The following is a 25,348-nucleotide window of genomic DNA, read 5'->3' as shown; positions in this document are numbered from 1 at the left end:
TGACATACAAAGTTCAGCACGTCACATAAAAAATTGGATGAACTATTTTTTTCCAACTTAAAATGAATCCAACAGGAAAGCACTGCCTGCAAGAGTTAAACATTTTTATTCCACAGATGCTGCCCCCAGCCCAACCTCCCCATCAGTAAGTTATGACAAAGGGAGGACTAGGTATTAGGAGAAAGATTTATGTAAACCCATCAAGATTGCTGAGGTTACCTTGAAAGGACGATGCATATCTGGGCATTTGTATCGAAGATAAATCAGCCCAGCAACTGCCAGCCCAATAAAAAGCCACCTGGCAAAACTGAGGAAATTCAAAAGACTGTCGAGGTCTCCAGAGAAGAGCATTATCATTGTCAAAGGGTGCTGAGGGGGGAAAGGGAAGCAAGCTTGGTGAATTCAGTGAAAGCACAGATGATTAACAACAAAAACCTCACTAGGCATTATGACCGTTTTCAAATAATTATTTATACCAATAAATTATCATCATAGTTAAAACCTGGATTTGACTAATCTTTTTTCTATAATCTGCTGTCATAATCCATTTACACACCAGTAACGGTATGAGAGTGATATGGCCATTATATTTTATTCAAGTGGAATTCTGTATGAATGTTGTGTTTTGTTTTTAGTTCCTTTTGCATTTGAGAGAAGATAATATGTTTTCAAAGAGTAAAAGAAAGGGTACTCAATGACTCAAAATTGAAAGACTCAAAGATTGAGATGATTAGTAAATAACCAATAATAAACAGTAAAAAAGACCCAACTGGAAGATTTACAGAAAGCTCTGCAAATGCTCTGATGAGCTCTTGGCTATCCACACACAGGAAATACAGACACTCATGGGTGATTCTGTCGGCTCTTGATTGCAAAACATTGAACTTTTTTCCTCCACATTTACTCTCCTGGTGTGCTTGTTGTGTGTGACCCTCAAGACCACGGAGAAGAATGAAGCACAGCGATCAGCTTAGCAAGTCTCTGCAGCTGCACATGCCAAGGACAGCACGACTGATAGCAGAGGCTTAAAATGAAAGCCCTCTTCACGGAATAATACATTCTGTTCCCACAAGTGACGTTAAAGTCCAGATTCTGCACAGAGGGTACGCATACTTTTAAAAGAAATTTCAAGGAAATGTTCTGAAACAAATTAAATGCATGCAAAAAAAATGTTCAGTGCATTCTATGGTGCTCCTGACAACAGATTCCAGTTGAGAGAAATGTTACAAAATCACCAGTAAAAATGAATATAACATTGCCAATGGGTATTTGAGGACTTTTACACCTTATACAGTCTTTTGTAGCTCACATTTCACAACACTTTGCTCTGCATAAAGAATTTTACAACTCAAATTTACCTCATGGTGCTTTTATTTTATCCTGTAGGATAAAAGACATTATTTGCTCTCAAATGTCTCAAATGAATAACGGCACTGTCTAGGATTTTATCAATTCTTTCAATAATTTTGTGTGCATTTCATGATAAGGTGCCTAGATGGTACATCTGGGTACTTTTTGGGCTGTAGCTTTTTGCTCTACTTTCCTTAAGTAGTTGGGACTTAATATTCTACATTCTTTTCTGTGAGGTGCTATGTCGATGAGAGGAACCAAGCTAATCATTTTCCTTAGACTGTACACATTTTTGCAAAGACGAAAGAGAGGTGATGTGATTTTTGCCCCAAAGCATCAAATGGGCATCAGAAACATGGAGTAAAGGGAAGAGATGGAGGATATCCTGCCTCCCAAACTCCACCATGACATACATTAGCAATGAATGAGAAAGTAAAGTACTATCTAATGTCTGGTTGGAATTCCTTTTTGCTAATCTATTATTCAAGGTTATATCTAGATACACTTGTTAATATGCATTACCAAAACAATAACAGCTGGCAGAGGAGTGTGCTTGCGGACATGAATCATGGAGAGGATTTCTGGAAGGTGACCCTCTCGAGACGCAACATAGAATAACCTGATGGGAGAGAAATGTGGGTGGAGTTGACTGTATGATTGATCATTTCAAAGGGAAAATCCAGAAATCCCAGAGAAAACTTGCATCTTTTTCATACCAAATGGTCAGGCATTTCTCAGGTGATTGCCTAAGTTCACTTTTCAAATAAGGTGAAGAAACATCATAGGAAATCTAAATCTGAATTTTACAAAATCTGCCAACATTATATTATTCTTTGAAGAGAAAGAATAGCAATATCTGATTCGGCATAGCGCTCTCTACATATGAATAGCTGATGGGAGATCTAGTTCTAAATTCCTGGTATTTATATGTGTGTTGTCCATCCAATTCAACAAACACACGCACATGCACATCCACAGGTACACACACATGTATGTAGCATTCACATTAATCTGATCGGGTTTTAATCTTATATTAAAAGAAAAAGACTTTTGCATCAAACTAAACAAAGGAAATACAGATGGTAGGGGTGGTGATTTCTGATGTCTCTTACTTTACTTTTTTTCTTGGCATCTTCAGAGAAACAGAAAATTATATCACCAGAAATAAAATGCCATTGTTAGACTCTGTGGAAATACTATTTTAAAAAAAGCCACATGTCAGGCTTCCAAATAAGCTATTAATAGGCAAGCAGTGCCCTCTAATGGACAGAATAAAACATGTTGTTGATACTTGGACCATTTCAATCTTGCATGTCCCTTTAAAAACAACAGGTTTGGAGGCACTATTTCTTTTCTTTTTAAAGTTATCCTTATCACATCCAATCTCAAAAACAGAAATGTGTTTCTGGAAATACATGAACTCACTCACCTGGAGACAGCAAACACACCACCATTCATGGAGCCAAAGCAGGAGAGGGCAACAAAGATCGGAACTGCTAATGAGAAATTTCCCAGTAGCCGCTCAGAAAAGGTCTAGTGAAAGAAAGAATGAAGCAAATTAATGCCTTGCCAGAAAGTGGAATAAAATGAAACAATTTAGGCCAAACTTGCTCTATGACTTTCTACTAGCCTGGTGATACTTGTATGTTTTATAATTTCTCTCTTTGGTTAGGGTCAGACTAACTCCATAGACAATAATCAAAAGCAAGGACCACGGCATTGCTTGTTGCAAAACTGTAGTCAAAGGTCTAAACAGGCACCTTCTCTCTACTTTCAAAAAGCAATGATCCATTTATCGAATCTTTATCAACTATGATGTGTATTGTCTCTGACTCTGACAAGTGATAAAAGCTCAAATCAGAATTCTACTTCTGGAGATAGAAATCTTTCTGTATAATACCTTCTCTTTAGCCTGGAAAACCATATTTTATATTGAAATACACTGAGAAGTATTACAAATGTGTGTTTCATATGCCAATCCCATTGTTAGGAGGTAAATAAAATAACTGATGACTTAATAATTTATAGCATATACATGAGTAGCTCTGAAAATCTTTTTCCCAGAAAATCACACTAGCTAAACCTCTGTTTATAAGGTCACTCCGCCCCCCTCATGTATCTGTCAATTTCTTTTGTGGTTTCCTATAAAAAGGTTAGAACACAAATAAAAGTCCAACAAGCCACAGAAACTTAAAAGATAAACACAACTCCTAAAACATTATTTTATGCCATGATATGTGCAATATTGCAAATTTCCATGAAGGATATATTTTCCAAAAAAGAAAATGTGTTGGATTCATTAGTTGTCCTTGATGCAGCTGGTGCTATGTAATTAGTGGGGCACATTATGCCCAAAGAGTAAGTGCTGCCCTTTGTCTCGAAAGATGAGATGACTGACCTGACTTCAATAAGCTTTGTATATTTGATTGTCTGGTGGGACCTAGAGCAGTAGTCAGTCTTTTTCAATACAGTGAACTCAAACAGGTTCAAATGAAATGAGATAATTTATTCCTTGTAGATGTTGCTGATATGAGGTTATACCAACTATTTTAAAAGGAACTGACATCAGGTAACGGGAACTTAATTTTTCACCATTCATTGTTATGAAGTCAAGAGTGAATGGTCTCTTACTAGCTGTGTTATGCAAAATAAAAGTATGAGTCACCAAGTCTTTTTTTTTTTTTTTTTTTGAGATGGAGTCTCTCTCTGTCACCCAGGCTGGAGTGCAGTGGTGTGATCTCTGCTCACTGCAAGCTCCGCCTCCCGGGTTCACGCCATTCTCCTGTCTCAGCCTCCCAAGTAGCTGGGACTACAGGCTCCTGCCACCACACCTGGCTAATTTTTTTTTTTTTTTTTTTTTGTATTTTTAGTGGAGACGGGATTTCACCACGTTAGCCAGGATGGTCTTGATCTCCTGACCTCGTGATCCACCCGTCTCAGCCTCCTAAAGTGCTGGGATTACAGGTGTGAGCCATCGTGCCTGGCCAGAATAACAGTCTTATAACATGATCGTTGGGGACAAAGATGGTCCTGGTGTCAAATAAATTTTGGAAAATGCTATAAAATTATGTGTATCCACTTCTTAGGGAGTTAAAATTCATGTTGGTATCTTTAATATTCTGAGAAGTATTATAACAACAATATCTGTTTAACTTTGAATAACCCAGTATTTCCTAAATTTATTAGTATCCCAGGACTAGTATTCAAAAGGATATACTAGGAAAACCAAATTTACATGGTCCACATCAAAATTCTTAAGTGACACTTGGGGAAAGGATTTTGAGTTCGCATTTGAAAAGTTTATAAATAGAAAAATGTACAGAACAAATTGTAATTTGCATACAAAAAATGCATTTATTTAGATTCAATAACTGTCCACCTATCTTTAAAGACATGCTGGGAGAATAAGCCTTGACAGATTTTCAAGCATGTTATGTGTGAAATTGTTTTATAAGAAATTAGAAATAATGCGAAATCATATAGGAATTTAGATGTATCAGTTAAATGGAACACGCTAAGGTATGCTCTAAATTTTTTTAAATATTCATTATTATTCAGGTCAAGAAAAGATTACAGAATTTCAAAACACTTTCTGCTAGAGGGAACTACTATAAAATTGCATCAACTCATTAACCTAAATTCCAATTGGCATTTTCCCAACTTGGACTTACCACTGCTACTGCATTTGAAAGCAACAGCTCCTCAGCATTAATGGTCGTAAAGTAGGCCACATTTGTCAGCACATAGCCAATGGTGACAATGGCCATAGATATACATATTGCAAGGGGAATGGTTCTGAAATGCACAAAGGAATCACTTATTCATTATCGTTTGTTAGTCATTCTCTGATACCGAAGAAAACAACAAGCTAATTCAAATGAAGAATATAATGGTATCTACAATAATTATAGGCTCTGTTGGGTATGTATACACATTTCATCAGGGCAAAGAACCACATATTCCTTTGTAACTTAATAAGGTCCATGGGGGCAGATACTTCGTCTGTCTTGTCTATTGCTATACCCCAGAACATATGGATTTATGTCATTCATGTACTCCGTAAATGCTACAGCAGTGTTTCTCACACTTGAGATGCATCAGAATCACATGCAGGGCTTGTTAAAACACAGACTGCTGAGCTCCACCCCACAGTTTCTAATTCAGTAGGATTTGCATTTCCTCATATGTTCCTAGGTGATTCTGAGGCTGCTGATCAGACTACACTTTGAGAACCACTGTCCTATAAACATTTCTAATACTAATTCACTGCCTTGACACCTTTCTAACACTAGTCCTTAAAAATATTTTTCACGTTCAATATTTTTTCCATCAGTAGCTTTCCTTACCAACAAATAAACGCGCACTTTTGGAAGTATGATAGCGAGATATATCTACCTTTCTAAATGTGGCCATAATTTTGTATAAAACACAAGAAAGCACAGAAGTATTCACAATAATGACTTTGTACTGCCCTGCTGTGAGTTCAAAGGAAGCTCAAGATCGTGAGTATCTAATAATGCAACAGCACAGATAATCCCATGAAATTAGAGGTGACATGCTGTGAAGTACAGACGACCGGACAGTGCTGACACTATGTGGCATCAAGAAGTACCCGACACAAATGAATATTATATGTCTTCATTTAATGCACTGGGAAAGCCAGGAAGTTACTGACCCTAATAATTTGATTCCATGTTACCAATACACTTTACTTGCTTAACATAATCGCCTCTTCAGACTCTCTCCAGTTCAGGCAGCTTAAACCTTCAACTGCCTGCACGAAGGCTGATCATTTTTCAGCCATAGTGCTTATCAGCCCTCATGGAGCCTTCACCCTGCTGGGTGCCACTAATGAAGACCTCAATATAATTTCTTCAAAGATGAAAATGTAGTTCAGAATCGGGGGGGAGAGGCACAGCCTGTCTCACTACCCAAGCTGGGTGTGTTTACCACACTAAGTCCCAGCACATTATACTGAACAGCGATATCCCCTGTTGAAAACATGCGAGCCTAGCCAGTCAGCAACTGTCATTCATTATGCTGCTTGGAGCCTGACACTTCCCCCGATTCCCAAAGCCTTCAGCGTTGATGGGGAAACACATTGACCTCTAAATGCTGACATCCTAATATGAAAGTAGCAGATGGTCCCCTTCCCCAGTGTGAAGAGGGTCCTGTGGAATTTTCTGTTAACACTATAACATGCACTGCTAGTTGTGATTGATAAATGCTAAATTTAAGTAAAGAATATCACTGAGCCAATCAAATATAAAAGGATGAATGGCATAAAGCAAATTAAAGATGAATCCTGTTTCTTCGTAAGAAGGGCTATTGTAAATGCAAAAGGGTAAGAAGGAGAACATGAAGGTGTATACACAGCTTTTCAATCACTCAGTGTATTATTTTGACCTTGAATCCTTTCAGCTTTTATAACATCCCCATATGGGGAGTAAATTCTTTCTGTGGAGGAGAGGGGAAGAGAGGAAAAGAAGAAGAGAAAAAGACTCCCTGTTCCTTGCAAGCATATGATTAAGGTATATAAAGGTTCCATTAATAAAAAATGAAGTGACATTATTAATTGCAGTGAAGTAACCTGTCCAAAACAGAGAGTACTGTCACATCACATGACGCTGCAAAATAGCAGAAAGAAATAAGTCTGAAATTTGGGATTGTGACTCTCCCAGCATAGAATTTATCTTCCTAGTCCAGCTCCTCCAAGTCAGCCGCCTGCCTGTTTCCTGCCTAGACATTACAGTCTCTCTGAGGGCCGTTTCCTAAATTGATCTAAGCAGAAGGGATCCCAGAAAATCTAACCTTCTAGGTTGGTTTCCCTTCATTCTGTTTGTTAATAACAAAAACAACAGGAGCAGCTGCTACCATTGGGCTGCTATGTGCCCAACATTTCATTAGGCACTTTACATGTGTGTCTCCTTTTGTCCTTAGAAAATTCTGTGAGTTAGGAACATCAGCACATTTTATATATGAGAAAATTAAGTCTTCAAGAGCTTAAATAACTATTTAAGGATACAAAATTGGTAAGGGGAAGCCCCGGAATTCAGATGCATACACATTCTACATTGAAATTCGGGCATTTGGACCACCAAAGTGTGTTCACTTTCAAGCATGTGGGTCCCTCAACTCTATTACTTTTAAGGAAAATCATAGTTGTTTAAAATAAAGTTTATTGGAACTTTTATCAAGCTAGTATTTCTCATGTATTCCTTGACACTACAGTGTTATCTATTATAAAGAAGGGGACAAACTTATTTCATGACTTTTATCACTCTTCTGTGTAACATGAACTGTAATGTCAAGTGAATGTTTTCAAATAGTTTCACTGCTTAGGAAAGACAATTTTAAAATTATATATTATTTAAAAGAAAACAGAAGCTTACAATAAATTTCCCTAAAAAACTTTGTTTATAGAAAAAGAGGGAAGGTAAGCATGCCTCAGATAAGCAGAAACAGACTAACAATTTTCCTATCAGCCAAATATACTATCCAGATATTAGTGAGAAAAATAACAGCTTAAAATATAAACAAGAGAGTTGAATCTTGCTGCAATGCACAGCATATCCAGTAAATTCTCTATAATTATTCTTTTTAAAAAAAAAAGTCTTTTTTTTTTTTTTTTTTTTTTTTAAGACAGAGTCTCACTCTGTCGCCCAGACATGAGTGCAGGGGCACAATCTCAGCTCACTGCAACCGCTGCCTCCCGAGTTCAAGCAACTCTCCTGCCTCAGCCTCCCAGTAGCTGGGATTACAGGCACCCATCACTATACCCAGCTAATTTTTTTATCTTTATTAGAGACAGGGTTTCACCATGTTGGCCAGGCTGGTCTCAAACTCCTGACATCAAGTGATCCTCCTGCCTTGGCCTCCCAAAGTGCTGGGATTACAGGCATGAGCCACCACTCCCAGCTGATAATTAGATGCAATTAAGCAATGGCAAGTTGGATGGGGTATGGTAAAATAGCCACTAGCTTCCATTCTTATGTTCCATTTCACTTTGACAGAGGGAAGTGGGTGGGGAGGCTCTCTTGGCTGTCTTGGCATAAGCAGCCATTATTGACAATGAAGAGCAGTTGACTGCTTCAGAAGGGCTTGGCCCTACACAGTTAACTCTAGGTTTCAAGTATCAAAGTGTAAGAGCCACTGGGTGAGCAGATAAAAGCTATTAGGCCATGCCAGAGCAATTTCCTGGAGGCTTTAGATGCAGAAAGCAGATAGCATTGCTAGTAACCCAAGATTAAGGCAAACGGCACTTGATAATGAAGGGAATTAGAGGAAGGAACCAGTAGGCCATGGATATTTCAAATCCTCTGTGTTCTTATGAGGCATCCACCAATCCTAATTGCAACAAAAGTATTATTTTTAAGCTGAGTAAAAATGACTCACTCTTAATAAAATTAAGTTCTATTCTTTCTCAAATGTTAGTACATGTTTGTTATGACTAACAAAATACCATTTACAAGACTTACTTAATCCTAAGAGCTTTTTGTCATAAATGCTCTTTTCAATTAACAGGCATTAAGTATGTGAGAGTCTGCTATTTTTATTAGTTGCAAATGGTCTTCAATCAAAAAGGTCTTGGATAGCCTTCTTTCCTACAGGCTTATTTTAAATTGGCACTTAAAACCAGTCTATGTCACACATATTTGCTTTATTTGAAATTGTTAAATGGAAGTCTCCAAAACATGTGCTTAGAAGCATTTTTATTCTGAGTGATAGGCTTCCCCAGAAATGAAAATGGCCCTATACTGACGGCAGGCAACTTATGTTTGTATAATCTACAAAGCACTGCCAAATACATCTTATTTTACCTTTAAATATATGCATGTCATTTTAAATCATTTGTGGAATGAGAAGCAGCATGAGCAAACAAAATTTACAACAACCAATGGAAATAGGAAGTAATATCAGCAATTTTTAAACAAGAAAACCAACGCTCAGAGAGGTTGAGAGACATAACCAAGGTCACAAAAGTAGTAAGTGGGAGGTCTGGAACCAGGACCCACATCTTCTGGCCCTGAGTTCCACACACGGTATATCTCGTCACAATGTCATGGCTGCTTTGTGCCTGCTTTAACTTTAGGTACAATGCCCCCAGGACCTTTATATGCTGACAAACATGTACTATTTTTATATAAATGAGGCAAATATTAGAAGACCAATTGTCATGGTGTGACACATTTTAAGCCAAGTATATTTTTCTTCACACCTAATAGTACTAATAGTAGAAAAAACATTCATACCACAAATAAACTTGTAAATAATGCACAATAAGGTGCGTTTTTTAAAGTATGCTTTGCAACTCTATCATGAAGCACCAGAAATGACTATTGTTTCCAGTGCATCATTTTCACAAAAAGTAACCCTTGCTATGAAAATGAAATGAGTAAACCTAGTCTGATTCTCCCGAGAAGTCAAGGAGACCTGAAGGTTAGAAGGATTTCTGACATACAACCCACATGAGTGGTCTGAATTACATGAGTGATTCTCTAATCACCTGGATTTAGGATATTTCAAGATTATTTTATAACATGAATACAGTCTTCTGAGATTTGTGCAAGTCCAAATAGATCATATACACTCTCCTCTGTTGGACACATAGAATGGCGACTACAGAACTCATGGATCCTGGGGCACCTAAACTTGTCTTTATGCTGTGGGGCTGGGCATGATGATAGGCAGTTCTGTCAAAACCTACAGTTGTGTGTTCTGGAGAGAAATGGTTGAGGCTTCACATTTCTATTTAAAAATTCTAAACATTTTAACAAATATACTTGGCATTCAGAAAAAAAGAAAGAAGGGAAAGAGAAAAAATTAAGAAGAACAAAAAATGGCAAATACCTTAATATGTAAGATGCAAAACACAAAGGGAAACTGGGGACTATTTCTTTACATACAATTGAAATGGAACTGTAATTTATCTCAACATAAAGTACTTATAATCATATTAAGTACCTTTTGATTCAAAGCATTTATTTTTGAATCATACTTGTTTCATATTTTCTTAACAGTGACCCTGTAAAGGTAAAGACCTTGAAAGCTTTTCTGTAGGTCTGACCCAGAAATGACGCAAACATCTCTCACTTCTCTTTTTCGACCCACCAATTTACTTTTTTGCAGAAGTACTCTATTTATCTTATTATCACAGCTGTTAATTTTATTCTACCTTCAAACTTCAGTCATGTGTTACAGACAAAAAAAGTAAATAAGTACATTTCAAAGAAAAGCTATCTGTATTTTTCATTCACATAAGTTTTCTTCCATACATTTTGACATACTTTTCCTGACTCTTGCTCACACTAAACTCTCCAGAGACCCCTTGACATGGAACTGTCCTATCTGCCTCTCTGATTTCTGACATGTCTAGCAGGGATTGAATTATAAGAAAGCATTCAAGAAAACAAATAGTTTTCCAGACATGAGAAAACTTAGACTACAGATGACTGAGAACATCTGTAGAAGAACACACATTTCTTTGTGTGTTTTCAGTGATTCTGCCTCATTGTCATTTAGTGCTGTGGTGGTAACTCTAGTTTTCTACTGAGTGGGAATTGGGCTATTAAAAACATTATAAATGAAATGTATTTGAAGATATATAGCACATAGTTGCAGGTAAGGCATAGGTGGTCACTGAAAAAATATATAGCAAGAGGAAGAAAACATTCAATAAGCCTATTTATGAACATTTTTTAAAGGTCTATGGTTCATGTTCATGCTTAATGATGATTCTGGGCCAAGGCTGAACAAAGTGATGGGCCAAGCATATTGTTACATAAATGTACACAGTGATCTCACTGATTTCCAGCATCAAACACCTGCCCTCTGCTTCTTACTGAACCATGGCAAGGCTATGGGTGTTTTCACTGAGACATTTTAAATTTCAATACCACTGATGTCTAATCTAAATCTCACCATTCTCCATTGTCCACAGATGAAGAACTCCATAAAAGAAGAGAAGACAGAGAGACCTGTAGGGAGATGTAAGAAATGAACAGACAAAGATTAAAAGACGGCAGGGCTAAAGGAAGCTCATGGAAAAATGTGCAGAGATGCATAAAGGAAGGAGAAAAGTGCAGCAAAGCCACATAGAAAAATGGCCAGAAGGGTCATTCTTAGCCACCACCACATAGAAAAATGAACTAAAATGAAAACTTACAACTCAGAACTACGGAATAATAAGCAATCAGAAACATACATATAAGCAGTTTTATCTATTCATTATTTTTATTCTAGTATTAGAATAAATTCATGACTAAATAAAATTATTCAGCAAAATGTAGCTTGAGAGTAAATTTTCATTTGCTTGCATTTCATACACACAAAAAATTTGCATTGTCTGCATCTCATTTTTTCTCATTTTCTAAAGATTTAGAGTGTGTCTTACAGATATATTACAGTTATCCACATTTATCATGGATAAACACAAACATATTTGTAGGGAAGTTCTAGTGTACAAAAACAAAATTGGTTTTAAATAAAATACTAGCAATTAAACAACTAAGAAGACAACACATTTTAATAGTAAAAAATTAAATTTTACACTGATGTTCAATTCTTCTATCTGTTAGGTTGTTATTAATTTTTAAAAATTTATTATTTTCTTCAGGATTTGGTCTACAGAACACTAAGATAATGCAACATTTCGGTGAACCATTTTTATAATAGTGTTTCTGAGATTCAGATTTACAGCTCAGACAACTACTCACCAAAAGTTTGTGTTCCCTTTCGAAAGTGTAAGTTATTTATGAGAAGCAGCTAACAAAGCAGACAACACATTTCCCAGCCTCTCTTGTGTCTAGGAGGGGAAAGTGACTCATTCTTGCAAACAGAAAGTGAGTAGATGTGTTCATTGAAGACCAAGGTGGTTAAGTGGGTCACCTTGTGACATCCTTTTCCTGAGTTGAAAAGGACCTATAGCATGACAAAGCCACATGATGGAAGGAATATGGGTCACAGAATAAATATGTGAAAGACAGCCTGCCAGTAGCCAGGGACACCAACAATGGACTGTTACATAATTTTTAAAAATTAACTTTTGATTGTGTAAAGACATTGAAATTTTGTGGGTTGTCTGTTGTAGCAATTAGCATTATTCTAACTAATAAGAAAATGAAGGACCTCATTATATCAAGACTTTTCTGTAGCTTTTAGTTAGTCCATACAAGACTCAAAATGGTTCCTCATTAAATTTTATTTTACAATATATTACTTGTTTTATAAGAGACAAATATATGACATAAAATTATTAAAATGATGTTCTAAATTATAATATCAAATAAAAACTGATTTCATCTTTAAAAGCTAGGAGAGATAAGCATTATTATTACTCACACTTCCCCAAAACAGAACAGAGATAGACCCCATTGTTCACTATTGTGAAATTTTAAAATATCTTGCACTTTTGAAAATTGCTACCCATCCAACAAAGAACAAAGTGCCACTGCCTGTTGTTTTGCTCAAGGACACATAATAAGACAAGCAACATTAAGTTAATATACTTGTATGCTAAAAACAAGGCAACATAAAATAAATATACACACTTTGGCATGGTAAATGGAAATGAGAGTCAAAATTCCCTTAGACAGTAAACACAGGTCTTAGAAGGAACTGAGAAAACTTATACAATACACACACAAACCAGGTCCCATCACATTTCTGCTGCACAATAAGAAATGAAACAAGTAAACATGGAGACATTCAATCGTGCCAAATGACACTGCTTCTACCACCCAAAATTGCCTCCAACATTTCTGACCAATAAAGGCAAGTGCAACAAATGTTGATCATTTCACTGTGACATCTTGTGGTCAACTAAACAACTGGCTTTCAAGTAGGGTGCTCTGGGAATTAGAATATAAGATGAGCAGTGAGATTATAGAGTACCCTGTTCTCACTCATTTCAACCAGGTAAGTCCTCTTTTACTAGCTTCATGTATTGACATTCTGTCAAAGAAAGATGTGCTCCAGTAGTTGAAGTAGGTTTAAAATCACCGTTCTAGATACTCCAAGTCATGTTTTTACATTGCTTTGTGGACCCAATGCTGGCTTCCTAAAGTATAGTTTAAAATATATATGAATTGGGCCAAGCATGGTGGCTCGCACCTGCAATCCCAGCACTTTGGGAAGCTGAGGCAGGTGATCGAGGCCCGCCTGGCCAACATGGTGAAACCCCATCTTTACTAAAAATAGAAAAATTAGCCTGGTGTGATGGTGGGCACCTGTAATTCCAGCTACTCAGGAGGCTGAGACAGGAGAATCACTTGAACCCAGGAGGTAGAGGTTGCAGTGAGCCAATACTGTACCACTGCACTCCAGCCTGGGCAACAAGAGCAAAGACTCCATGTCAAATAAATAAATAAATAAAATATATAAAAATTTGTTTTTATAAAATGCCTATATATAAATGATTACATAGGTATGTATGTACACATTTGACCCTAAAGTTGAAAATAATTTTTCACTGCAACAAATCTCTATTTGTACTCTTAGGATAATTAAGGGAAAAATAACTTTAGCAAATGAAGCTAATGTTAGTAGGAAAAGTATAAAGTTGATAGCAAAGCCAATAGCAATGGCCTGGCTTTAGTAAAAGTAGTAAATACACATGCTAAGGCCACAGAGGACATGACATAGCAGCTGAATGGAGCAGAGGGAAAGGTGGGAAAGAGAAAAAAACAGAGTTGATAGGCTAAGCACCCTGCCAGTTCAGAGAGATAATACGTCACTGTCGAGAAAGTGATGATGAAGACTCCTGGTTGGAACAGTTGACAGCTTCCTGAAAAGGTCACAAAGGCTCTCAGAATGGCAGAACCTCCAGTAAGCCCTGCCTCTCCTCGCCTCAGCTGTCAATTTATATTCGTATTCCCCACAGAAATGGAAATGTTGTGATCTTTTATCTTTCAGCTCAAAAGTTAAAACTTGTGAAAAATAAGTTTTTGTGCATTCATTTTATATTTACTAATGCCTTTTCTTAGACTACATAGATTCATGTCCCTCTCTCGAGGAACATTCTTCTCAAGTCAAGTGACACTATCTTATGGCTCAGGGACTCTCTGCCCAAGGGAAACAAAAGTGGTTCATACAGTTGTCCATCTCTTAATTTCCCTTTTCTTCCATCGTTTCCCTCAGCTTTATACTCTAAATTCCTACAACCAAGAAAAATGTCTATATATACCATCCCAAATGTAAATTGTCTTTTGGTGACATCTTTTCTCTGAAGTTCTCTCTCTGGTATTTGTACTCACTTGATTTCACAGAATTATCGAAAAGTCTGGGTCAAGTTGTGTCCCCATCACTAGCAGAAACACAGATCACTAACTCTCTCTGGACTTACATTTCCCCATGAGTTGACAAGGGTGTTGAATTGGTGAAATCTAAAGTTCGTTTGCTTGAAAGTTCATTATTTAATAATTTTAGCACATAAAGCCAATCCCTAAAGATTGTTTAACAGAATTCTTTGAAAACTCAGTTAAGCCCACTTGCTCATGTAACAGGCATCCTAAGGAAGTTTCTGCATTTGCTTTGCTCTGTCTATTCACAGGAGAGAATAGGATGCCAACTTTACAATCTCTTCTCCTGTCTTCTGAAGATGTGATTCTGTCCTCAAGCAGCAGTACAGCACATCAAAGTACCTTCCATCATTATAACTTCAAAGTGTCAGCCTGGCTGAAAAATAATGATCATTACAGAAGATCATTTAAAGGATAAGTGATCTGTTCACTCTTCTGCATTCTAAAAAGGCTGTCTGTGGGATCAGGTCAGACCTCTGGAAGGTCACATACATTGACCGTATTATCTTATGTAATGTTTTCATAAGTCACTATATCTTATAACTTTAGTTTTTATCAAAACCTTATTGCAAGAAATGTTTTTAAAATCATCTGAATTTCAGGAGGAGATTTCTCATTGCATTTACTAACATTCTTTATATCGAGTTCATTCATTTAATCAATATTTGTTAAATATCTTCTATATGCTAGACGTTTTAATAAGCAAAGGGATAAAGACATCAGCTACACACAAAAATTCATCCTCTCATGGAATCTAAAATTCAAACAGGACAAGACATGGAAGACCCTCTCTCTGGCATGCTGCTCCCCCTCGATCTTCACATGATTGCCCCATTTTTCTCAGATCAAAGTCTCCCTCCTCAGAGAAACCTTACCTCCTCCTAAGTAGGTCTCCCACCCTGGGGCTCTCCATTACCTACTGTTTTTAATATGAAGATAAACTAAAACATCTTCTGACTCCTTATAGTCTCTTCAAATATCTTTACTTATATATTCATTATGTATTCATACTCACCAATTCCATAAAAATATTAAGATTATTCAATGAGCATTATTAAGGGCCCTTGAAGCGTTTCTTCTATATCTCTAGTGCAAACATTTTTGAGAAGGGTTGTCAGGACTGTTTGTCATCCTCAAGGATAACTCTGTTTTTTATGTGGCTTGTAACCACATGCAGAAAGGGTTTCTGGTTTCTTTGGCCTCTTTTGTTGCTGTTTTATTTTTTATTATTATTTTTATTTTTGGCAAAGACTTAAAGAAGACTTGAAAAAAATGGAAGCAGTGAAGAGAAAGGGGAAAAAGGAAGAAAGTTAAAAGGCAGCTTAACAGAGAAAGGAAATGTTTATTCCACCAAATCTTCATGTGAATTCTAAATTATTAAATCTCTGAGAATACCTGATTTATGAACAGAATAACACTGTCCCTAGCCAAAATTATGTACAATAAAAAGCAGGAAACCTCCTGAAGTTCATCTCAGATTTAATATCAAACACAGCAGCCACACATGAACATTTCTCTATAAAATACAAAAACAGCATGGTGTGATCAGCCGGCAGTCACCAGTGGGGAGTTGGGTACAAACAAACAGGGTGTGAGTGACATGGAAAGGATCAGCCTTCCCTAATCTAGAGAAACCAGCCAATGAAAAATAGTCACAGACTGAAATAATGTCAACACTTGGAAGGGAAAGGAGCACAAGGAAGACTCACTTCTAAATGTACAACGAACGGCCAGTTTACATTTGTTGTCAAAATACTGAGCTCCCTCTGTGACTAGTGAAGTTGAAAGAGCAACACAGTTGTGTTTTGTGAATGCATATTTAGAATATACCAAGTGAGGATGAAACACCATGGGGGAAAAAAGACTTGTTATGAAATAGGCTTACATTGATAATGCCTTTTTTTTTTTTTTTTTTTTTTAGACAGAGCCTTGCTCTTGTCACCCAGGCAGGAGTGCAATGGCACAATCTCAGCTCATTGCAACTTTCACCTCCCAGATTCAAGTGATTCTTCTGCCTCAGCCTCCTGAGTAGCTGGGATTACAAGCAACCGGCACCACACTCAGTTAATTTTTGTATTTTTAGTAGAGACAGGGTTTCACCATGTCGGACAGGCTGGTCTCAAACTCCTGACCTCTGGTGATCCTCCCACCTTGGCCTCCCGAAGTGCTAGGATTACAGGCATGAGCCACTGTGCCTGGTGATATTGCCATTTTGTAAGAAAAGTAGCAAACCTCTAATAATAATTTCATTAAAATTTGATTGAAATATTTTTCTATAGATAATTGGTTCAAAAAGAAGAAAGATGTCAAGAAGGAAAAGGTATCTTATTATTTTTAGTGTACACTTCTTAGGTAATGTGTACATTACCATTTTTATAATATATGTAGTGAAGGATTGTTTCTCAGGATTATATATCCAACAATTTGAATACATATATAATAATCAAATTTATTCATGTTTAATCTAAGGCAATTTCAATAATTATGAGAATCATAAAGAAATATTTTTTGCATGTTTCCATTAATACTTCCATTAATATTTTGCCATTTGCTATGTTGTTAAGAAGTATTCTGAAAAGTAGAAAATCATATTAAAAAGTCGCTCTATTAATAGGATTTAGGGGGTAAAATGAACAAAAGACAAAAAGAAGAAGATTAATGTCACTGGTAGGTATTTGGGAAGTTACTTTAATTAGTTAACATTTTTCAAATCTGAAAGAAGAAAAATAAGTCAAGTTAATAAACCATAGTACACAGAAAAATAAATTTTTGGACTATAAAAGACTCAGCCATACACATGGACTATATCTTTATATAGAACAGATTTAATTATGAGAGATAACACTACCAAGATAATTTGAAACACCATGAGCTTTAAATTTAAAAGCACTATACAGGTTTTCTTCATCCACATGAACAGCCAAGAGTAAAAACTACCTCCATGCAAATGTAAGTTATACTCAACGTCAACTTATTCAGAGAAAAATAATAAAAATTGAGGCTGCCTTTCCCTTCAGATTAAAAAAGAGTATTACAAACTTTTAATAAAATTATATACTAATTGGTTGATATATCTATAAAAAGGCAAGTGGAATAGATTACCTTGAAATATGACTTATTATACAATATTAAAATATATTAATATAATGATAAGTATCAATATTTATAATATAAGTATCATAAACTAAGGAGTAATATGACTATTTGCTAATACTGGGATATTGAGAAATTTGGGGGAAAGTCAAGAGCCTATATTATATCAGGTTTAAAAAAAATCCATCCCAGATAAGGTAAAGAGTGGGCTGTAAAAAAGAAACCAGGAAAACAAACAAACAGAAAATATGGGTGAGATGAAAATGATCTAGGGATGTATAAAATTTGAGGATCATAATAGCAATACAGAAATTAAAAAATGGTTATTATATCTGATTTCAAATTATAGAAACAAAACCACAAGTTTTGTAAGCTGGGATCATAAAGAAAATTGAGTGATATGAAAAACTGGGATAAACTTTTTACAAATAATATAATAAAGAATCAATATCCATAATATACAAAGAATTCTGATGAATCACAATATTCATGCTCTAAAATGGTAACCACATGTAGCTACTAAAATTGCTGGAAGTGTTAAGCCTCACTGGTGATCAAATGAATGCAATTTCAAACCATGAGGTGCAATTTTTGCCTTTCAATTAACCAGGATTTTTTTAAATAATGACACCCAACACTGTAAGTATTCTTAGCTATTGCTGTTGAGAGAGGAAATTAATATACCCACTTTGGAAAGCAACTTGGTAATAGACAAACTGTTTTAAAGTTTGTTGCCTTTGACACAGCAATTCTCTTCTAGCAATCTATTCTAGATCTATTCTATGTAAGGATGTAAATCCTTACATACCCAATATGTATATATGAAATGCATAACCCAGAATTATTATTATTTTTGCACCAGCCTAATACATTAAGAAACATTAGGAATGTTTTCAATGTCCAACAAGAAAATTACCACAAGAATATTGGCACATCCCCCCAAAGAAATATTACACTAGCATTAAAAATGTTCTTTACTAAGATCTAGGTGATATAGGAAAATGTAATAAAATGACATGAAATGAAGATGGTGAGACAGATCTATACCACATAAACAGAAAGCACTGGAATTGAGCTTGAGATGCAGCAAATCTAAAGGGCAGGGCACACTTGGAGGAACCTTCCAGTCGTCAGAGATACAGCTGTAATGGCACAGACAAGGCTCTGGCCTTGGGAATCAGACAATACACGAACAAGTAAATACATTATATAACACCAAAGTTAGGAAGAAAAATGCACATTAACATTTATCTCAAGCAATATAATGCAACACATACATGCACATGCATACACAAATGATGGGGGAAAACAAAATATCAAAATAATAACAATGAGGACTTTTATTTGATGTGATTAAGATATTACAGGTGATTTTTAATTTCATCATAATTTTTTGACATTTTAAATATGTCTATTATTATTATTATTAAAAGAAAGGAGGAAATGCTACATATTGTTACTGAAAATACTTACCACAATCATAAAGTTTTACTTTGATTTCCGACAAGGTACAGAATACATATAAATTTTCCTTTCTTCATTTAACTAAATGGATCATCGACCACAACTACTGGGTAGAGATTTGTGTCCCCGTCATTTAAAAATAGAATAAACAAATATGTGTCCATTATGAGAAATACTGAAACAGGATAATCAGGATATCCTGTATTTCTAAGTGCCCATAGATCAGAGGCAGGGAGTGGAGGAGGCAGGGTTAAGCAGGGAGGGACTTCCACCCAGGTATCGCTATAGAAATGGCAACAATAGAATAGAACTAGCACTATCTTTTAGAGAACAGGAAATACCTGCTCCGCCTAGCCACAGGCTTGCATCATAAACCCAATGGTTTGAAAAGCACCTATGTATTCCAACTGAAGCTTTCTCCCTTGCTGCAGTTCAGAGTCCACGTTGTGACTTGGCATAACGACAAACAATTCCGTAGCTCAGAGAAAGACATCACTGAGTTCAATTTCTAGTGGCTTTCCCCCAACATTTGCCACTTGATCACTTCTCCTTGGCAAGAGGACACTGCACTATGAGGATTAAATAGCTAAACACTTACATATATTTAAAACACATTTAACCTTTTTCCATAAGACCCAGAGCAGCTACAGAATAGTATCTTAAAATCATGACTTCCACTTGCTATCTCACTCATTTCTTTTTGTCATTTTCTGGCTGAAAACAAAGTTAATCTTGTTTTCTATTTAAATTTCTCTTTTACTTGCCTCAGGCCAGAATATAGAAAGTGAGACTTTGTTTGAAAATATCAATAACAGAAAAATTACATATTGCCTCCACAAATGATATTTAACCTATTTTAAGGGACAGTGTATCTGTAAAGATGTTAAAGACAATAAAAAGCAGCTATTTCCTTATAATATTCTAACATTTCAGCACTTCCTAATCGTAAACTTTCTATTTTAATCTTCTAACCAAATGACCTTCAGTAAACGACCTGAAATGTATTACTTACTTCAACTAGCCTAGCACCCTCTTTCATTATCTATTTGACTAACAGCTTTAGAAAGTCGAACGCAGGCAAATTTTAATGCTCTTACACATTTTTAAAAGCAGTTTTGTTCTATTCTCAAATGACATAGAGGTCACGTCTAATGATTACATTTCCCCCAGCTAATTTCAAGGCTAAAATCTTGCCATAGCCATCTTTCTTAGATTTCTATTCAACAACACTAAGCATTTGGAAAGAGTACTAGAAAAGGATCAAGATTTTAACTTATAAATATAGACAAATTAATCCATCTCTGTGGCTTCTATTTCATTAGCTTCACAATAAAAGGGTTGTGAATTTTAATGGTTCCTCCCCTTCTAACTTTAACATCACAGGCTTTGATAATTTATTTTCTCAAGGTCAAATTAATTGTGGTTTTAATTATGACAATGAGTCCAACACACTAAGCCAAGTCTATGTGTGAATAGAAGAAGGTAACCAAGTAGAGAACTATTTGTACACACAGGTAATATGATAATTGAAACCATTTTGAAATTTAGAGACATTACTATAATAAATCTTTTGCTATCTATCTCTTAGAGAACGGCCATAACCATAGAATATCAGGGAGGAAGAAGAAATAGCATCATGAAAAGCCAATAGAAGAGATTCTTTGGAGGAGGTGGGACTTGGGATACCAAGAAAAGCATTGTGTTAGGGGCAGTCTCCCAGGACCTAGAAGTGACTTTACTCATAAAATCAGACATTCTATTCTTTAATATCTCATTTTGTGCTATATGGCTATGTATTATAAGCTCTAGTTTTTACATATTATGGCATATTTTAGTGCTATGCCATGAACTTGATATCATAAACTATTTTTCATATAGTATTGTACAGCTTGATATATAAAACAGTGACCTTTGTATTTGATCACTGCATTCTCAATAATATGTATCGGTATGGGTTATTGTTTAAACTTTTGTCACAGAAAGATGTATTTTTTCCACTTCTATAATTTTAAGACAAAGCACATAAGAAAGGGAAAGAAAGATAATATGGTACAGCACTAAATAGCAAGGAAAACCATGTGACTTAAAAAACATGAGCCTGTCTCCTTAGAAAACCAATTATAAAATATTATATGTTCTTGAAAAACAACCTCCAGCATTGGAGATTAGAAATGCTCCAACTCTGAGACTGAGATAACTGTCGTTTCCCATGGCGGGGTGTTTCAAGTAAGGGTGTCTTTTCCCTTGTGAGCATGGGTTTTGTCAAAGCCAACACTCAAGCAGTACAGAAGAAAAGAAACGGCTTCCCCATGTCCACAAATCCTGATCTGATAGTCCCTATAGGTGACAAATGAACTAATGACATGATGTTTAATATCAATCAAAAGCAAACCATCTACCATTAAATAAGTATCTACTGTGAGCGAAGCATTGTCAGACACAGCCATAAATTATATCTAATTCTTACAAAGCTCTTAAGGTAAGCATTAGAATACCCACTTAGTTGGGAAAAGGAATGAATGAATGAATGGAGACTTTTGAAAGTCATGACAAGGATTGCTCCCTCTCTTTCTTTATGTACACAACATATTAGACATATAGAAATGCAATCCTAACTAAATTATGGGGAATGTCTAATACTGAAATGTTGCAGACCCATCAGAAAAGATTCCTCTTATATAATTGCATCTATGGATACTTATGGGCAATCCCATGTGTCTATGCTATTGAGAAAAATAACGAATCACATAATAAAAGACTAATATAACCTTCTGGACCACAGAGGCTACAGATCATTTTATATCTTCTGTGGGCATATATAGTAAAAGTAGTAAATAGGATTAGGGATTCGTCATTATGCCACATTAATGGCACTCTTAACAAGCATTTTTAAAATCTGTATTTTTCCTGGTACACTCCATATGTCTACAAGACACTCTACTTAAGGTAATCCCTTAAGTAGAATTCAATTCTATAGGTTGGATATGATCCTAGATCTTCAGATCTAATAACTAGGTTTCCACTTTGAAGGGATGCCAATTTGGACCCATTTCCTCCATTTACCCATTCAAATTTCTTAACATTTTCTGAGACAGCTGAGGAAACTTTGGTCCTGCCTAATCTCCTAACCATCATGGGATCTGGAAAATGGCCATAGCATCCCTTTCTCTTGATTCATGTTCTTGACAGTTTTTCTTAAGTGTCCCTAAGACAGATATTCTGTTTACATTTCCACCCTTCGGCCATGCTCCCATAGTGATGTACTCTCCTTGTCAAACTAGGTACTCGTGTGTCATTGACAAGAATCATAGAACATGCTAGAGTTGAAGGGAGACTCAGAATTTGCTACTCTACCATTTCTTTTTTGCAGCTGATAACCCAGAGGCTCAGAGAGGACAAAAGATGTAGCTAAGGACATAAAATCAAATATTTACAAAACAAGAGCTAAAACTGTGGCCACCTGACTCCAAGTCCAGAGCTACCTTCATAAGACCAGTGTGATGCTCCCTGTGCCTGGAAGTGCCAGTTGTCCCCTGGCTGACTCATATCGTGCACTGGCATTGCTATTTTACTCTCTTCCTTATACCTGCCCCTCACTTAGAATACGAAATGAGTAAAATCAAATCTTTAATACATCTTATTTAAAATATTTAGAAACTCTGACCTAAGATTTCTATTTGACCTTACCATACTTACAAGAATAAGGAAAATCTAACTAAAGATTTCCTTTACCTTACAAGTACGTGACACCTTCTTCCCTCCCCATCCCAAGAAAATAGGCCTGTAGAGTAAGGTGTGCTTCCCTACATTGGTTCCCATATATTCAGCAATCTAAAAAGATAACTATAATATTTGAGAACTAGAAGCACATTTAGGCAATAGTCTGTCATTTTTTCAACCTGAATATCCTCTAAATTGTGGCTAAACAATAATCCTATTTATCTCTATTTTGAGAATTCCAGTGCTTAACCAAATTCTCATTTCAATGCTTTTGAAATATAAATTTAATTTTAAAATGAACTATGTTCTCATTTAATTAAATCCCATTTGTTCTTCCATTGTCAGGGAAAATAAATGATAGTAAGATAGCTCTATATTTTTGCATAGTATGTAAACACTATGCTGATGCATCCTTCTTCTCTAAGCAGTTTAATCCATATCTTTGGGCTTGGACAGTGTGGAGATTATGATGCTGTTTGCCATAATTTCTGCCATATGATTTATCATATTGTTTGACTTTAGCAATGATGCAGGTGTATGAGACAATTAACAGAGTTACTTGCTTTTATTAAAAATAAACATGCAAAATAAAACTAAAACATATCTTCATAGAGTATAACTTTTTAAAAACTGCATATGTGTCACAAGATGAAAATCCATTAAAATTGTCATAAAGTTAATTGTCTCCAAGCACTGCCTCCCATACATTCAAAACTTTCAACAGTTTTCCCTCCCTCCATCCCACCATTGGCTACTGAATAAGATCCAAAATTCTGATAGTAGAGACTAAGAGTTGCTGTATCCCCTTATCCACATCCTACCACTATCTTGATTTTGACTCCTCTTCACAATCCTTTCCTTTAGTCAAAACAGTCTACATACTATTCCCTAAAACTAAGAATTCTTCTATGGCTGTATCTATGCTCACCCACTGCCTGAGACATCTTCACTTCTCTGTTCTACTCTTCTAGGTTCTATTCTTCCTCCAACTTTCTCTTCCATAGCAAAATTACTTCCTTAGCCATTTAGACACCTTGTACCCTCATGGATCAGCTTTTTTTTTATTTCCAAAAGACCAGCTGTCATGTTAGAAAGAGTATGAGATCTAGAACCAGGCAAACGTGGATTGCAATTCTGGTCTTCTCATTGGCTAACTACATGGACATGAGAAGTTACTTCACTACTCTGAACTTCAGCTTTCTCCACTGCAGAATGAAGATAATATACAATATGTTATTAAAAGTAATCTGAGGTGCTACTTTTATGCTGCAATCAATCTACTTGTTAGAAAGCAGACACTGTTTGTATTTTTAATGATGGGCTTATATTTTTAAATTAAACAAAAATTCATAAAAATTATCTGGGAGTGACCTTGTATTTGTATTCTTCTGTTTTGTATCAACAGAATAGCTCCTTTTCTAGAAAAAGTAAAAATAAATATTAAAATACATGATGTCAGCCACTCAGATCAAGATCTTATTTGTCAGATTTCATAAAGGAGTTTCTTGGTAAGATAGTAAACCTAAAAATAGGTGACTTCAGTAGAAACACAAACAGTCCATCCATTGTATCAGCACAACCAGCCAACAGTGACAATGACAATAGGAGTGTGAGCATACAAATATTTGGTTAAGAAGGAAAAAAAAAATTCCGCCAGGAAGTCATTCTGATTACGATGTGTGAGCATATTGTCACCTGAGGGAGGTTAGTAGACTATAAAATAAATAGCGATTCTCATCATCTTCTGAACCTTTTAACTACTAGTAATTGGGCACTTTGCTGATGATGCAGAACAACTTTTCAAGCTGATTAATAGGTCATGTATGTGAAAAGGCACTCCTCGTTCATAAAACAATTATGTTAATCCTCTAATTTTTTCAAAGATTATAAAATATTCTAATCTTTGAAGAATATAGGTTTTGGTTGCAGATGGTGTTTGTATATTACTTGTAGAGCTCATTAACATTTTTGAATTTCACATATTTTATCCTCACAACCCCATGAGAACTATAATATAGGGATTATCATCTTCCATTTAAAACTGGTAAACAAAGATTCAGAAGCAATTTAGAGGTCTGTCCAAGGTCAAACAGCTAGTTAAAAAGAGACAGGATTAGAATTTTGATTTCCTGAACCAGTGCTATTTTCAAAGACTCAGCAAGTAGATGTTTTTATAATTCATAGAAGAAAATATTTTTTTCACCGGAAAGTCTCAACTTCATTTGGTTCATTTTAGATGTTTACATTAGTAATACAGTTTTAGCTTGTGCCTATCCAAATTCAAAAGTTGCTCATTTTCCTGAGCAGATCAATAATCTAAGTCAGTGTTGGAATGTGACTAGAATAAAGTTACCAAAATAATTTCAGTGCATGGTATGCGTAAATATAATAATCTGAACGCATTTTGTCTCTACCCTTAGTGA

At 35.7% G+C, this 25,348-nt stretch overlaps 1 protein-coding gene across 1 annotated transcript in view; it reads right to left on the bottom strand.

The window, feature by feature from the left end:
• SLC7A11 (solute carrier family 7 member 11) overlaps positions 1-25,348 on the bottom strand; it is an 80,419-nt gene that overhangs the window by 16,535 nt on the left and 38,536 nt on the right. The window contains exons 7-10 of the mRNA XM_050790236.1: positions 5,022-5,145; positions 2,780-2,883; positions 1,873-1,969; positions 220-369 (exon numbers count right to left, since the gene is read on the bottom strand). Coding sequence (XP_050646193.1) covers positions 220-369; positions 1,873-1,969; positions 2,780-2,883; positions 5,022-5,145 — 475 coding nt within the window. The remainder of the gene's footprint in view (positions 1-219; positions 370-1,872; positions 1,970-2,779; positions 2,884-5,021; positions 5,146-25,348) is intronic.

Source organism: Macaca thibetana, chromosome 5 (genome assembly GCF_024542745.1).
Source record: "Macaca thibetana thibetana isolate TM-01 chromosome 5, ASM2454274v1, whole genome shotgun sequence".
NCBI classification, from domain to species: Eukaryota; Metazoa; Chordata; class Mammalia; order Primates; family Cercopithecidae; genus Macaca; species Macaca thibetana.
This window is presented reverse-complemented; position numbering and strand designations above follow the sequence as displayed.